The sequence below is a fragment of the Epargyreus clarus genome, unplaced genomic scaffold (genome assembly GCF_041222505.1).
Source record: "Epargyreus clarus isolate Ecla_fem2 unplaced genomic scaffold, WU_Ecla_fem_2.2 ptg000006l, whole genome shotgun sequence".
Taxonomy (NCBI): domain Eukaryota; kingdom Metazoa; phylum Arthropoda; class Insecta; order Lepidoptera; family Hesperiidae; genus Epargyreus; species Epargyreus clarus.
Window position 1 is genome coordinate 1,512,383 of NW_027332214.1, and position 18,124 is coordinate 1,530,506.

The window sequence follows — 18,124 nt, forward strand, 5'->3', positions numbered from 1 at the left end:
ACTGTTTTACTCTTAATGTCTGCCGGCGTTTAGGCATGTAATGCTCTATAATCATTGACCATAAGATTCAAGCAGGGATGTAACGATTTAGCGGAAGTTAGATATTGTCGACTCTAAAATATCGATACGTGCATCTTAAGACGGAATGATACAGTCCTTAGATATCGATACGATATTATCCAGATTTTATCAACCATACCTAGGAGGTGATAGGTGATAATCTAGTACAACTAGCATCCGTAGTAGGTCTAGTGCAAAGAAACTCGGACTTTTACACTGGGACTCTTGGTAGGTTGACCAATGATCCAGAATTTTCAATATTAAAGCATAATAAGTGTGATGGAGATCCAAGCATCCCGCACGTGTTGAGACACCCATGCCCAAAGAGCATAAGAGAATAAGCGAAGCAAATTCATATCATATGCTGAGTATTCTAGGCAGAACCTTATGGTAGAGTCACATCAACAAAATTCGTAAACTCATTCGTTTTAGAAACGTAAAATAGTTTCGATAACGTATTTCAATCCAAAATTGTGTGGCTTAACCGATCACGACTCACGGACAGAAGGCAGAGATACGTCTTATAAAGCATATGTAGTATTACGAAGTACCTATAAATAATTAGTCAATCAATCAATCAATAACGTATGTAACAATTATTGTATCTTACATGATCTCTTTATGCGGATTTCCGTGACAATTGCAACACGAGTAGATGATCCTACTCGTATGTCGACGTAACGTATAATGTAAAATCTTACTGCATTTCCTCTATCACTCATAAGGGAACGAGACATGAATAAATAAAAATGAGTGAACTTTACCTAATTTTTATACTTACCTACTATATTTTTTATATCGAGAATATAGCCTAAAATAGGAAATTATCATGTCACATGTTACCGTACTCCTCCGAAACACTTTACCGATTTTCACCAAATTTTATATGCATATTCAGTAGGTCTGAGAATCGGCTACTATCTATTTTTCATACCCCTAAGTGATAAGGGTTGTTCACTTAACATTTTTTTATTTATATGGCAACACAACGTTTGCCGGGTCAGCTAATATTAATTATATAATTACTCCAATTACGATTTCCTATATTTATAGTTACGTTTACTTAAGGGCTCAGCCTCTCCTTAGATTATTTAGAAATTGCGCCAAAAATAAAAACCTAATGAGGTAGGTATAACATTTCTGACACACCCGCTGAATTTTCTGAACCATATAGTTCTTCCAAACAAGCGTGCTACGTTTTAGACCTCACCTTCATCAGGCGAGACTGACTCCAATCGCTTGGTTCTACAATTACCATCAGCTACAATTACCACCAGGTCATAGATCAGTTCAGAATTATTTTTTTTGAAGGAGGTACTTACTTTTACATGATTATTTTTTGGACGTTATGGTCCTTCCATCTCCTCACTCTTTCCCATAAAAATAAGTGAGTAAGTTACATTATTTTCAAATTAATAAGTACTTTATCAAATTCCTCATACTCTTAAAGACCGATAGATTTACTGTAAAAACTGAGAGACCTGCAGTAGGTCAGTAAGAAATGGATTGACATCATAGAAACATCGATCCATCAATGCATTAACGGGGCATAGACCTCTAACGCACATAGATCATTAAATAACTTTTAAGATACGGGTTTGGGAAAAATAAAAATATACCAATCAGCTGTTTCTATCAGATCCAATTTTTCGGAACTAGGCCTAATTAGAAGCCTCATTTACCTTTCTAGAACTTTCTAATACTACAAAGTAATCGGTTAAGGTACCTACTTAACAATTACATAAAAACAACAAAACCCCATCCGCACATATAATGTAAAAAAATAACTTTTAACATAACCGAATTCATACTATCGAATTTTTCTAGGCAACAACATATCAGTTTAGAAATAAAATTTTATTTATACTCCATACATTACGTTATTCTCGTCGCTGCATTATCTAAATGTTGAATTAAATTCAGCAATGTATAATATACATTTGTAAGCATCGTAAGTGTGCCCGCTAGATACATAATGGTGGTAAAAGTAACCTATCACAGAATGGAAAGGCGAAACGCACATTTCACCAAGTATAAAACGCTTGTGGGGACCACAGAGTGCATCAGTCAATAGTGAGAACCAACAGCATCCAAATCAACCAACATGATCGCTTTCGTAAGTTATCTGTGTTATTTTTTACCTGTATTACGTAAATAGGGCGGGAGATAAGTAGAGCGGCATTCGGATGTCAGTTTCATTGCTTTTCCGGCTTGTAAATTTTAAACTATACAAGTGATAATATCAAAAGACAGTATTTGTAAAATGTAATAATGTATCCAATATTGATCCTATCACTGAAATCGTAATAGGATCAATATTGTGTATCGGAATCTCTATAAGTGGTCTAACATTTCCCGCCATATTTTGTCACAACTGTCAGTTTTTAAATAAAAACGTCCCACAACAATAAAAAAAAACAACAATTACAAAAAAATATTATTTAATCATTTTTTCATATATCGATTTAATATCGAGTGCACATTTTAAATTAATGCGATATGGAAGTAGGTACTTTCAAAAGCGTATTATGTCACTTATTATTTTTAATACTGCATCTTTACAAAACGGAGTCATTACATAATGCCACAGCTTCCGGAAGGTAGTGAAAGGACCACGTGTTCCTTTACTATGGCCACTTCCTCGTGTTGTAATGGTGTCATTTGACATTCCAATTGATGGCTATGATATTTTTGAGAACATATTGTAACAACAACAAAAGTACAAAAGCTTACAAAAGGGTACAAAAGCTTAATATTATTTTTTCAAATTGATTAAATTTCATTTGTTTCTTTGTTATCAATAAATTTTATTGTAGAACAATAATAAGATTATCAAGTAATATTTTGACATTTTTTATATATTTTTATATTTTTTTTATATTTATTCTGACATCATAAAAGCAATAAATGATTTTAAAAGTAATTATTTTTACTCTGATTTGCACGATAATTGTACGATAAATAAAATAAAATAAGACCATACTCATTGCTCCAAATGAGGCCAATTCATTCAGTGGCCTACAATACTACATAGAATGGTAAATGAAAGCTTAATTTGCTTATAAAATTAATAAAAAAAACTAACAACTTACTGTAAACTTACTGTAAATACTAAAAACAGTGAACAACTTTACCATACATTATAAATGTCGTCGTCGTATCATAGTCCTTATTAAGTTACGTATAAATCAATTGTGTGTCTATTTTTTTAATATACAAATATAATCACTTACCGACAATATGAGAGAAAAATTTTCAGTCATTAAATAAAATAAACCCCTCATTTTTCAGAAAGCAACAACCCTCCTCCTTATCATCGCTTACGCAGCTGCCCGCCCCTCCGAGGAATGGGAGCCCGAAGGCCACTCGCACTCTGAACACACCAAGCCGTACCACGTGACCGTCGTTAAGAAGATAGGGGTGCCCATCCCCCACCCGGTCGCCGTGTCTGTCCCGCAGTACGTGAAGATCCCGATACCCCAGCCCTACCCCGTTCACGTCACCGTTGAACAACCGATCCATGTACCCGTTTATAAGGTGAGCCTAACCTAACCTAACTTAAACCAGTGTAATATTAAGATGAAGTATAGATCTTAAAGTCAACAAGTACAGTAATGCAACAGCTGATGTCAAGGACTATAGATACATTACTGTCTTTACGGATTAAGTTAGAACCGTACATATCTGATACGGTTCTAACTTACTAGATACTGATCTATCTTTGTAATAATCGCAACATTAATAGTACAGCAAGTGACATGTGTAAAAAAACATTATTGAAAAAGTATCCATCTTTATCCAGCTGAAGGTGTCATTATCATATTTTAAAGCACACCACATTGTTTTGTCTTCTCACGTGTTCACAGGCTGTAAAAACGTCTATATCATTAGATTCATTAGCAATCGCATGATTTTTAATCGTGTGGCTTATTAATTTTCTCCTTTTTATGAACACTTCATCTAAAGAGAAACTACATTTTTATGTAGCTTTAACAAACTAGATTCAGATTATATCATTTCCATTGTCTTTTTTATGTACTCTTCGGAACGGTTGAAATAAGAACACCATTCATGTCACTGCACAGATTATTTATTATTATGTAATGTGACTGGCCGCAACGAAAGTAAAAGCGAGCGCCAGTGGAGCGTGCATTCTTTTTTCAAAAGTTCCCGCGCATTTGTGACAGTTAGCTTAACCTAATAATGGCGCCACTTCCGATTGTTAACTGTTTGAGTATCGAATGTAATGAATGATGTAACTTTTTATTTTCATTTTATTGATAAATTGATTGATATTTTAAATAGCTGTGATGGCTGAACACGGATGTATTCTGATCTAACATTTTGATAAATAATATATGAGCAAATATACGTTAGATAAATTAGAGACAAGTTGATTTTTAAGTAGTTTATAAATAATATTTTTATATTTAAGTAGGTGATTAAAATTTAGGGGAGTCTGAAACCACTTTTCATTTATAATCAGTGTCTATAATTAGCAACATATTTTAAGCCCTATTGATCGTCATCGTCACTCCTAAATATGCATTGTTAACTAATTATGCAATATTTTTTCTAGTCATCAAATACTTATAAATTCTAAGTCTGTACTCTAGATTCTAACTTTATACTTTTGACAATTCACAGGTTGTACCCCAGATCGTAGAAAAGCCAGTTCCCTACACCGTTGAGAAGCCCGTCCCTTATGAAGTCGAGAAGCCCTACCCCGTGGAGGTCGAGAAGAAGGTCGAAGTACCCATCCCCAAGCCCTACCCCGTTCACGTTCCCGTGTACAAACACATCTACCACCATAAGGGAGGCAAGCATTAAGCAAATCAAAGCAAAATCTTCGAAATTTAATAAAATTGGAAGTAACTTTAATAGAGCAACTCTAAAAGACTCTTAAACTATATAATGAGAAAGTCATTGGTTCAAAAACGATTTAATTCAGTACTTGGACCAATCGTGGCGTTTTCAGTTGCAATTTCAAAATTAAGGCACATGAACACTGTTGCTTTACTATAAGGCCTTTGTCACACAGATGAGTACTACCATTTTATTAGATTTGGATTCATAACGTAGCATCTATGACAATTTTTAATAGTTTATTGGAGGTTGATCGTAGATGTAGTGTACAAACACGAATTTGGTTTAAAAGCGGATCATAGCTTACCTTGTAGGTTATCCGCGGACTGTGCCGAGTGGCCAACTTGTAAATAAATACAAATTATAATGTAGTGCTGACGGAATGCCGTCAGGTGAGACGTATGCTATTGTGATATTTATTGCGTGACCCATTTGTTGTTGCTGTGTTGCGTCGTTGTTGACTATTGTGTAATTGTTGTTGTTTGTTTTTGTTTATGTAGATTATAATTACAGTACGATTTTATAAAATTGTTGTCGTTTCTTTTTATATTTTGGTGATTTTATTGTTGCTCGTTTTACATTTTCGAACACGTCATAAATTGTGTAAATTGTATCGAAACTTTCTCATAAAATGGTTAATCAGATATAATTAGTTTAAAACCCAGGTATACTTATTAAAAAATCAAGTTTTAACTTATACCACACTTCCCCAATATTGTGAAAATCAAACATTTTAAAACTTTAACACAGATAAAAAACTTAAAAAAAAATCAACAATATCAACATGCACTTGGGCTAAACAACTAGTTAGTCGGAATTAATCTTAAATAAAACATTATGTATCCTGGCAGAGTATCCGAGAAGCCAGTGCCTAAAAAGGCGCTATCTGCTAATTTAATCTGTGGCCGCGCGATGAGACCACTTTCACTGCGCGGTCAAGGTCCCGGTCGATGACACCCGTTGCTCGCAATTTTTCAGCTACAACACTCACCATTGCTACTCTTACTAAGAATCTATCGTACATGTTATATGTGGTTGATGCATTGGATAATGTCTTAATTTAAAATAACTTTTTGCTGTAGAGAACATAATAATATAGTATTTTGAATGCATAGTAATCACCGCAGGTCATAGACGTCCATAACAATAATCAGTTACAGTCCCGCTGCTCGGTATGGGTCCTCCTTTTTTAGAGTAAGATTTAGCCCTGGAGTATGGGCTATATCTTTCCGCAATGAACATTTAGCTGTACAATAATGCTTATTGGTAGACGTACACGCTTCTAAAATCATCCTAGAAAAATCACAGGCAGATTCTCGACGTTAAATCAAGTGATAATTTCTACTAATAAACTCCTTTTTTTGTTGACGAGGGAGAAACCTACAAAAGGTACCCGGTGCGGTGGGAGCGACACAGGGTTATGTGGGGGTAGAGGACTCCGGGATCTCCAAAGGAACGCAAGCGTAGTCCTCTTAGCGCGGTGCCCCGTAGGGCTCCGCCCAGGTGAACTTGACGCTCGCCACACCGTCTGGTGTCTACAACGGTATGCGACCACACATACCACCGTCCATCCCGGGGTCGCTGGCCGGGCGGTTCGAGCTCCCACTCTTGCCGTCCGCATCTCCGGAAGGCCCCTTTTAGTCGCCTCTTACGACAGGCAGGGGATACCATAGGCCTATTCTGGTCCTGGAACTACAGGGACAAGTACTAAACTCGTTATACCGAGTTTAAGTAGTACCTAAGCAGCGCTAAAAAGTAGAGCTTAAGTTGAGGTCGAAAATAAAAGCGATTATTTTAAACAGTAATATTTACAATTAGAAATTAATAAGAGCTTTGTAAGAGATTTGTGAACTTTAAATTATTTTAAAATGTATTGATTTAACCTCAAATTAAAACCAGAATAGGTGGTAGAGCCACTATTGTACAACCGGGGAGGTCACACCCATTTCTCACGTGAAACTATTACGTTTCGATAGAAAGATGTGGATGCTGGCTATTTATTAAAGCATCTATAAACTTCAGATAGAATTTCTGTTCTGTATAGATACTTCATATCTATCAGATGACACCAACCCTTTACCATCGTGGTATCGTAGACAACAAACTGGTTTCCTACTTCAATGTTTACAAAAACAATCGTAAGTCTTTTCACCACATTCTTTATATGAACGAATAACTTCACACTGCGATATATTTACTGCAATAGGTATAACGCAGCAATCCATATTTCCACTACAGTTAGGGTTCCACTACAGTTGGTTCCACTAGTTCCAGTTAGTACACGACCGACTATTATTATATCCGTGAGAATCAACCACAACATTTTCTAAGTACACCTTGCGTATTAACAACTTCAATATAATAATAACGCTTCTTCAAGCAGTAACCTTGCAACAGGAAAATTATTTGCATTCCGCCATTTTATTAAGACTAAAGGAATTTAATACCTTTTACTATCAACAAAGAAAAACTGCGCTTGTATGTATTTTATTAGGGTTTATAACCGCAAAGCAGGTTGTTCGAACATAATTACAGTACATTATGATTTCATTGATCCCCACTGCATCTAGATGCACCCAGAGGGGGGTCAAATTGAAATTGCAATTTTATCCGCTACTAAGCTTGTGACCTGACGATGCTTGCACGATGGTTTATAGTAATTAATTCTAGGTTAGGGTTCATATATTTTAACTTATAATTATGACTCCCGGCACAAAATAAGACAGAGTCTTAAGCTTAAGTGATCTAAACGTATTTCAGGGAACTGTTTTCTTACAATACAATGGTTTGGCTTTAATAAAGTAAAATTGAAATCAGATGCAATGCAAGACTACATAACAAAATAATATTCGTTAATTTACTAAAAAAAATAGTAAGAACACAACTTACGTAAGTGTCTCTACTTTACAATACTCGATCTAGAACATATACTCTTTACATAGATATTTTAAGGCAATAAAGCCCCTTTACGAATAATCCTTCAAAATGATCTTTGGTTCTACAATAGAGACTACTGCTAAACAACTGTTTAATCAATAATCAATCATTAATCAAGGTCCTTGTCACTACATAAATTGCTGCAACACAGTCCTTTTTGTTCTAAAGTCATACTTTTTGTTTATTTTATTTTCTTAATTTTTAAATGATACAGCGTAAAAAAGTTTTTCATTCATTCATTTTTTCTCCCTTTTTTCTTTCTTTCACAAAGAACATTTCGATGCTTTTAAAAGTTAGTGTAGTCAAAATCATTTAACACAACAACAATGACGTTTAAACAACACAAAATGACAAAAGGACCTGCCCAACGTTAGTAGATCGAGGTTTAGGCTCCCCGCTGCGCGTGAGTCACTTTTATGGCGTTTTGATATGTCATTTCGTTTGTCTGATTTTATTACTGGAAGAGACTTGGCTTGTGTCGTAAAGATTTTTACGAACGCGAATAACTTAGCTGAATAAACAAATTATTTATGGGGTCTGTTGTGTTTCCACCAACCTGTGTTGGAGGTACCTAACTACTGATGTCCCTCAACTATGGGGAGAATATAGGTGTAAGGTTATACCCATGTCAAGCAGTGGGACATAAAAAGGGACATTTTTTTATAATATAGGAGTAGCAGACGAGCATGCAGTCCACCTGATGGTAAGTGGCTACTGCCGCCCATGGACATTTGTTACAGATAGGATTAAATATTCCTACCTGAGTTCGACAACAGATGCGCCGCTACCCTTGAGGACTTAGCTGGAACGCTTCGGAAAAATTATGTCTCCCTTACCACATCCTTCAAACTAGAAATATGTTTGTTGTTATGAGGCAGAAATAGGTGTAGTCATGGTATATAAACAACAATGTGATGGTGATGCGTTGATAACAACTACATGTATGAACTGTAAACTTTTATTTTTAAACTTCTATATAGGTACCTTTAAACCCTTCATAGTTCGAATACCGGAACCGAATTTTACCACACCTTTTTTGTTTTAGGGCTCGAACACAAAACTGCGATGCGACGCGATGCGAATTCGCAACGCAGAAAATTGCGATGCGAATTGCTGCGATGCGTCGAGGGAGCTCGCAGATTTTTGCGATGCGACGTCGCATCGCAGTTTTGTGTACGAACCCTTATAACCGCCCGTGTCCATGACGGTGTCTTGTGAAGGATTTGTTTAAAGAGTTGCACACACGATGCACGCCAACATTGTTAATTCACAGGAAATATTATGTATAGTTTGGTGATAAACTTGCTAGGAATATTTTGTAATAAAGAGGTCTGTTCTGTGCACCCAAAATCAATGTTTTTCTCGCGAGCTTTGCCTTAAGGAAGCCTCATTTATGGTGAAATGCGTTTAAAAAAGACATTTGTATGCAATTCGGAGTAGGTACCTACCTACCGCACTAAAGTAAGATGAGTAGTAACCATTAAAACAGTACCCTTACCATGAGTTTTTACGTTTTGACAAATATGACTGTTTTGGTATTTGTTTACGTATATGCCCATACTATTTCCAATCAGCGCCCCTAGAGGATTATATCTGAACTTGGAAATTGTATGGGCCAATACGTAAACAAATACCAAAACAATCATATTTGTCAAAACGTAAAAACTCATGGTAAGGGTACTGGTAGGCGCACTTTTCGAAAAATATTTCAAACATGACTTAATACGAACATAACGTCATATCGTGCAGGAAAACCGAATTAAAACAAAAATAAAATCATTAAAACCGTTCCTTCATCAATTAGTTCCACTCGTCCTCCGACAGGGGCGCTGTAACATGTTTTTTTTATTTTTCATTAGGGTTCCTTAGATAAGAACACACATGTTAATAAGAGTTACGTGACATATCACGTTTAACTAAATGTCAGTGTAATTTATTAACCCACACTATAGTACTAACTACTTTAACAACATTTTAATTATAGTTTTAATTGAGGTTAGATTAACAAATTCGAAAAGCACGTAAATAAGTTGTCATTTCATTATACCTAGGGCAGCGGTCTTACATGCGAAGATGCAGGTTCGATTTCCGAACAGGTAAATGTTTCATTCATAAATTTAGATTTCTGTCCTGGGTCTGGGTGTGTACCTACTTACTTGTCTTTGTATATTATCCTTATCCTTACTATTATTATAAATCTGAAAGTAACTCTGCCTGTCTGTTTGTCTTTTCTTCACGCCTAAACCACTGAACCGATTTTAATGAAATTTTGTACAAAGATAGTCTGAGACCCGAAAAAGGACATAGGATAGTTTTAATCCCGGAAATTCAACGGGAACTAGGGATGGCGATCTAAGATTGATTAATTGGAGAATCTGGACCAAAAATTTTCTGTTTTATGTATGTCATATATTATTTTTAAACGCGGGCGAAGCCGCGGGCACCACTAGTATACTTATACGTCTATAATACATGGCTGTCTTACATATTATTATCAGGTGACCATTTTAGTCCTCAAGAGAGGTAACTGGCAACATCTGTAATCGCCTTCAGGTAGTACTTTGTTCTATATGGAGTTGGTTGCAGGTGTTCAGGTCGGCAGTGACTACTTACTATCAGATGGACTGCTTGCCTCTTCTGTTACTTTAATGTTATAAAAACATTATATAAGAAATCATACTGTAGGCTGATTAGTAATTACCAAAATAAAAACCGGACAGTCATGACATTGTGTAGACAAACAATATTGGCTTTAATAAGAACTACTCGTAAGTATGTATTTTGAAATACAGACAAACATTTAAAAGTTTTATTCGTATAAACTAGTCCTACATCGTTCTAATATTGATACAAATCAATACACGTTTTATACAGTGCCAGGTTAGATGGATATCATTCGAGCTTGCCGGGTTTTTTGTTTTATTTTTTTCGGTGTGGTAACACTGAGATGCGCGCACGCACCTGCCAGCCCCCCGCCGGGGCCAGGCCTTTCATGCCGACGGATTAATACCGGGTTTTCTTCAATTTTGACGAAAAAACCACAGATAACCCCAGGCTTAAGAGGTCATTATAATTTTTTAAACGCATCGGTTATAAATAACCCAATTGACCGCGTCGATCTCGTTTGTTTATGTTTTGAACATTATTGATCCGGCTGTAATCTACGGCCCATTACCAGAGGTTTATTAAACAAGCTTTCAATACCATTTTCAACACGCTTTGGTATTTTGTAGATTTTGTACCCGGATTTCGAATTATAATGACTGAACGATTAAAAGATTTATATTAATGTTGGTACTGTAGGTAGTTAATATAAAAAAGATCTGTGACGGAAAGAAAAATTACGCAAGCTTATCTTTTACATAACGATATACTAATTGCTCTATAAATAAATAAGATAGTGAAATGCTGTGCATTAAGAACCTACATCAGGTTTAAATGGCGCTAATAAATCAAGCGTTAGTCGGTAGACAGGTAGCCTAGGTATCTATCTTCTTACTTAACAGGATTGCCATGTAATAAATTATCTGTACAAAAACAATACAACACTAGGCGTGTACAGTACAAACCCTAAAATTAAAACAAAACAAACAATGAACGCACGCACGCGCATCGCATCCGAGCTTTACGTATCTAAACGTAAACATGCTCATGTAAACGAAACAAATGTACACATTATCCACCTTAATGCTCCCTAACTCAAAGTAATACAGCTTACAATAACCGAATAAAACAATATTGGAATCGGTAAACGTATTTTTGTCAGGTGATAAACAAAGCGAGGCGGGAAATTGTGCGCGCGAAATCTGGATAATTTCGCGCGCTCTGTCAACAAACATGGCCGCCGGCGCTGCTGCCAACGTCTGAAACAAATGTGTCGAAATATCGAATTATAACTTGGCTCCACTGCATTATTACGTCATTCATAACGTATTTAAATTTATTAAATTGCCCCAGTTTACGTCAGTGCGATCTGTTTAACGGCGCTGTTAATTTGTTTGACATCTTCCGAATAATGTTATCGATGTAATGTACGTAGTGCATTTATATTCGCGTTCCTGATTTTAGTATCCCATTTGGCAATCACCTATGAATCTAAGTACGTGCTAGTCTAATAGTTTTATGTTTACAAATAAACATCCTGCTAACAAAATGGCTTTATCTAACGAGAATACGAGAAGATGTCTTAAATCATGGACTTCATTCACTGGGCATTGCTACCACAGGTCGTGAGAGCGGTCAGAGTGGCTTTACTCATAAAAGGTCTATATAAATACATCATTGAACTTTCACAGGTTGATGACTTAACATTTTTTATAGAAAGAGCGAATGGAAATCAGCAGCATACAAACCTTTTAACAATAAATATCAAGAAATCAGCCACTGGAAATTTGAATAGGTCCTTACTCTTATATAAATTAGTTTGGTCCCTACATATACTCGTAACTGTTTGTTATACCTATAGATAATCATATGTACATGTGCATCGCGCCAGATCCGGACGAATGTAGCTCACCTCAACACGCCTAACTACGCCTCGTGACTGTGTATTCGTTTATATTAAGAAACTACATAGGTACTTTCTGGTGATTTACTGTTAGAAAAACCTACTAGCGCTGAACAGTGCTGAAATAGTACCTGCCTATGCAGAAATAGGATAGAACAAGTTGCAGATAGAAATCTCTATGAACGCAACTTTGTTTCAGATCATCGATTTCGTTGATATTTCTGATATTCATAAATGGCCTACGAGTAACTTTTTAAAAGTTTTAGTGCATAATTCGCTGTGATGATCAAGCTATATTTAACTTATCAGTCTTGTAGGTAAAGTCTGTGATGTCCTGTAGTTTTGGGACCAGAATAGGGCAACGGTATCCCCTGCCTAACGTAAGAGGCGACTAAAAGGGGGCGCCCGGGGTTGCGGGCGGCATGAGTGGGAGCTAACGGTGTAGCGAGTGTCAAGCTCACCTGGGCGGAGCCCGACTGGGCAACCCGCTAAGGGGACTCCGGTTGCGTTCCTTTGGAGATCCCGAAACCCTCTACGCAGCGCCGAGGACGGCCACCGGGGGGGTTTTAGTGCGGTAAGAATCCCACATAACCCTGAGTCTCGCTCCCACGGCACCGGGTACCTTTTGAAGGTTCTCCCCTCGTAAGCAAACAAAAAGGTAGAGTCTATGACAATTAACAACTGATTTCATCATTAAAATAAGCGATGCGAAGAAGTATTGTACTTACGAGTATGTAGCTTCGAAAAGTCAGAGAGTCGGAGATTCAAACCTGGTTATAAAAAATAAAAAATTAAATAAAAAAAACATTGTACACTCCACATACTCCGCCTTATTACTCAATACACGTTACATTTAATTTTCGTTATCTGTGCGCCCAAAAGCAAACAAAGCATAGAGTATAGAGCGGTTGACATTCCAACCTCTGAATATTTCCAACTTCGATAACACATCTCGAGTCTAATCGCACCAACCGATCGACCAACTCACTACCATACGATACAAGTATCTTTATGCATTAACAAACCATTATTCGACACAATATAATCCGTATTTCCTTGTAATAACGTCAATATACCAACAATAAGGTCCTGTTGTATTTTGGTACTTGGAACACTCAACATTCCGGGTTGTCGATTCGAGATGACTCAATTTGAACGCATTTATCTCTCATAACATTGAATAAGATGTTTCTTCGACGGCTATTAATTTTTGTGTGCGATGCTTATGAATAATTGGCGTAAAACAAAAAACGAGCATGAAATAAAATATCGATACAACGTATTGAATATGGTTAATGATCAGAAGTTCCTTTATCAATAAATTTCTACACGATACTAAAACCAATAGACTGAAATACCATTGTCGTAAGAACGCCTGTTCAGGTAAATATTAGAGGTACCTACATGGTATTAAATATCATAATTCATTTATTTTACTGCAAAACTATACAAACACACATACGATTAAATATCGCACTTTAAATATTCGAAGCCATTATGCTCTTGAGATTATGTTGACTGATACTTACATAAATTTAGTAACGACCTTTTTTTGGATTTGTAGATGATTTACTAAATATCCCTTTTTACAAAACACTTGTATATAATATCTCCCTATTTAACTAAGTATATCTAAAAAATCAAAACAGTGCAGAAAGTAACGAAAACGTTGAATATAAACACAAAAATATATTATATTGGCGCTCAACGCCACAAATTGAGAGATTCTCTTAAACCTTTCTTCTTTATACCATTAATAGTCTGTGTTGACACCCTAATTTTAACTCGCGCCTTTTTTCAAACGTCGAACGCCTGGCATTCTTGCAATAGACAAGCATTAGTCAAACTGTCAAAACGCGCGCACAGAACTGTCAATGGACTATCCATAACTCAAAGATGGCCGGTAGCTGAATTTAAAAATAAAAAATGGTGGAGTCGAGCTTTAACATTAATGATTCCGTATCTTCTATATCAACCAATAAATCTGGCAAATATAAACAAGTTGGTACTCTTAATTAAACAGATTATAAGAAATATTGAGCATAACTTGAACCTAAGTGCGAATTACCTAATTCATGGGTGCCATGAAAATACCCACAGAGGAACACAAACATCCAGACCCAGCAGAAATTTCAATTTATCAATTAAATGTCTTACCGAGCATCAAATCTGGAACTCTCTCTGTATTTGACCTATATGATGTCCTCGTCACCACGCGAATTCATATAGTCAAAGCGGGCATGTAGAGTTTGTAGGTAGAGTCTTTAATGAAACATTGAAACATTAAAATTATTCGAGGTCTAATTGATGCTTCGCACTTACACAATGATTTGGCTCGCTTTTATGTCCCGAACTACCTTCGACGATCTCGGAAGCACAAATTATTTGCTGTTCCTTCTACTCGTACAGTTGCACATGCCAATTCTCCCATACCACGAAGTCACGAACCCTGTCTGCTCTCAATGCACTTGAAGCCTTTCCTTACTTCGACTTGTATGCGGACGAATGACAGAAAGTTTTGAATGTGTGCCTAAGTTTCAGTGAGCTCCAGTGAGGATAACTAAATAATCTAATACTGTTATTAATTCTATAATTGTTACAATTATTATTTATTTCCAAAGATTAATTATTATTTTTGCAATTATTCATTCATTATTATTATTATGTTTTAAATTGGAGATGTATTATTGTTATTTGATTTGTATTTATTCTTTATGTCGACATCAAATTGTTTTACGTATCATTTAATTAGTGTGTGTCAATTAGTATAATTGGTTCTGCGACACCGTTCTATTTGACAAGAAATAAATAAATAAATTGCGGTCAACCCATTACTGTCCAGCTAGTGGGCTCTGTCCATGCCATGATCCACCACTCTATATACACAAATGCATATTGGTAGTATTCATAGATCTTTAAAAACGTTTTTAAGAACTATCAAGTTTAGAGGTGTTCGTTACTTACAATATTAAAGCAAGCGACTAGGACTTAATTTTTCATACACACAAAACATCGAAAAATCAAAGCTGAAAGAAAATTCGAAAGACGAAAAAGCCGTTCGAGAGGCTGGGTTTTAAACAACTAGGCTATCACGGTTTTCTACAACCTTCGCGGACCCCTAAAGTTGACAAGGACAAAGCAGTGTTCGGGCCCCCAGATTTTGATTGACTGCACCGTAAGTGACGCATCGTCAAAAATGGCGAGATCCAGCTTCGGTAATCGATGTCTGAATCAGTGATGTGGTCACCACTTAGACAGGTGATAAACATCTTAGCACAACATTAATCTATATATCTTTTACTATCCTTTTCTTTTAGAAAAAGACACTTACCTACATCATTCCATAACTAAAGGTATCGGTATACAACTTAAGTAATTAAGAATAAAATGCAAAATTTGTACAAAATATGCTAGAAAAGGAAATTATAATAAACAGTTGTGATTTTTTTTGTGAATTAGGAAATAGAGTTCGAACGTGGAAGAACCCTTTGTGTATCGACTCCGGTCGCACCACCGCCACACCCATTTCTGCCTCATAACAGCAGCGTTAAGCGCTACTGTGTTCTGAAGGTTTGGTAAGGGAGACATAATTTTCCGAGGCGTTCTAGCTTAGTCCTCAGGGGTAGCATCTGTGGTCGTCCTCAGGTAGGAATATCTTATCCTATCTGGGGTTGATCGCAGATGTCCATGGGCGGCAGTAGCCATCAGGTGAACTGCATGCTGGTCTGCTACTCCTATATTATATATAAAAAAGAGTTTTCGATTTTTCAAGTTTCAAGCATGATAGGTTTGGTTTTCTCACAATTTTTCCTAACCCTTAACGAAAGTGTTACTTAATTCCTTATAAGTACATAACTTTTAAAAACCTTAGGTACGTACGTGCCCAGGATGCAAACCTAGGACATCAGATTGAGACGCCAAGTTTCATCCACTCAATTACTATTTATGCCTTATCACAAAATTGCTGATATATTACGTGATAGCTTTACATTTTAATTAAACAAATTATTTGATGACTATGGATAGAGTTCTTTTTTTTTTTTTTTTTTTTTTTTTCTTTTGTGGCTTTGGCGCATGGACGCTCAGCCAATGACACGTAAAAACGGGGAAACGAGGATTAGAAAAATAAAAAACGGATGAAATTTGGAAAAGGAAGGATCAGTACAGTAGGTTGAATATAAATTTACATACAGATAAAGATATAATAATTAAAGGTAGGTATATAAATATTAAATTTTAATATCATTTTTCATAATAAATAATGCTAAGATTTTATATATATCAGGATCAAGGGTAGACAATAAATATGGTATACATAGTGGAAATGATACATTCGTAAGACAAGATAGATTTTGGTAAAGGGCGGAGGAATCGTGTAAAGGACAGGAAAAAAATATATGATTTAGATTATGAGTTCCACTTTTACAAACACATTCGGAAGTATCAACAATGCCCAATTTCAAAAGATGTTCTTTAGTACAGACGTGCCCCAGGCGCATACGTATAAGAATAGAAGTAGCAGATTTATCAAGCTTTAGTTTATAAAACCAAGGCTTGACAGGGATTGTTGGCTGTAATTGATGATAATATTTCCCCTTTTTTTGGGAACTCGATGTCCAGTGTTCACTCCATGAGGCGTATAAATAATCTTTAGCAAGGGATATTAGGTCTTGGGCGTAATTTTTAAAAGGAAAAACGTCACCACACTCCACTGCATCATTTGCCAATTGATGGGACTTTTCATTTCCTGCAATCCCGGAGTGACTTGGTAACCATATAAAAACTACATCAAATTCATTTAATAGACATGTATGGAGTTTATTTCTAATATCCAAGATTATTGACAACTGAGCTTTGTATTTAAATGGGAATTTCGTGACAGTCTGCAAAGCACTCTGAGAATCAGTAAATATTAAAGTTTTTCCTAATTTCATTGTTAATATATATTCAACTGCTTTGAAGATGCCATAACATTCACCTGTAAACACAGAGGTTTCAGGTGGAAGTTTAATTTTTTGTACAATATTGTACTGGGAATGATACAAACCTACACCCACACAACCAGATTTAGATTGTTTAGAAGCATCGCAATAAATATGATGCCAGCCTTGCCATTTATTATTTATAATTGAATTAAATTTAACATTACATTGAACATCATTTTTCGATAAGGAAAACTCGCAGATTTTAGGAGACATTAATAAAGAATCGTAACTATTGTTAAACAGCGGTAGCATAGTGTCAGCGGATGTAGGAGCTTTAATACTATTAAATTTCTCAAAGCTTCGAAGAAGGCAGGGTGGAGATTTATGTGTCCAATATGGAGAATTTTTTAATTCATAAATTTGACAGATTTTTGTTAAAACTGGATGATTATAAATTTGGAGACACCTACCTAAAAATCTATCGGACAGATATTGTCGTCTTAAGTGTAGAGGGGGATCTCCACACTCAATTTGTAACGCATTGATTGGGCTAGATTTCATTGCACCTGAAATGATCCTTAAGGCTTTGGCTTGCACACCATCTAACTTTTTTAAACCAGCAACGTTACATGGTTCTAATAGGAAAGAGCCGTAATCAATAACACTTCGTATCATGGCATTATATACAAGTTTCATTGTGTACGGATGGGCACCCCACCATACACCTGACAGACATCTTAGGATATTGAGGTTTTTTTCACATTTATTAGCTATATATTGACAATGTGGTATACCTGAAAGCTTAGAATCCAAGATGAAACCTAAAAAT

General features: G+C 35.9%; 2 protein-coding genes across 2 annotated transcripts in view; one reads left to right on the plus strand and one right to left on the minus strand.

The window, feature by feature from the left end:
- Nucleotides 1-18,124, minus strand: part of Bmp-2 (bmp-2 protein) — a 312,520-nt gene that overhangs the window by 211,162 nt on the left and 83,234 nt on the right. The window lies entirely within an intron of this gene.
- On the plus strand, nucleotides 2,040-5,454 carry CPH33 (cuticular protein hypothetical 33). The gene is made up of 3 exons (XM_073073564.1): nucleotides 2,040-2,176; nucleotides 3,352-3,597; nucleotides 4,708-5,454. Exons 1-3 carry the CDS (start codon nucleotides 2,165-2,167, stop codon nucleotides 4,888-4,890), a joined length of 441 nt encoding a protein of 146 aa, XP_072929665.1. The 5' UTR covers nucleotides 2,040-2,164; the 3' UTR covers nucleotides 4,891-5,454.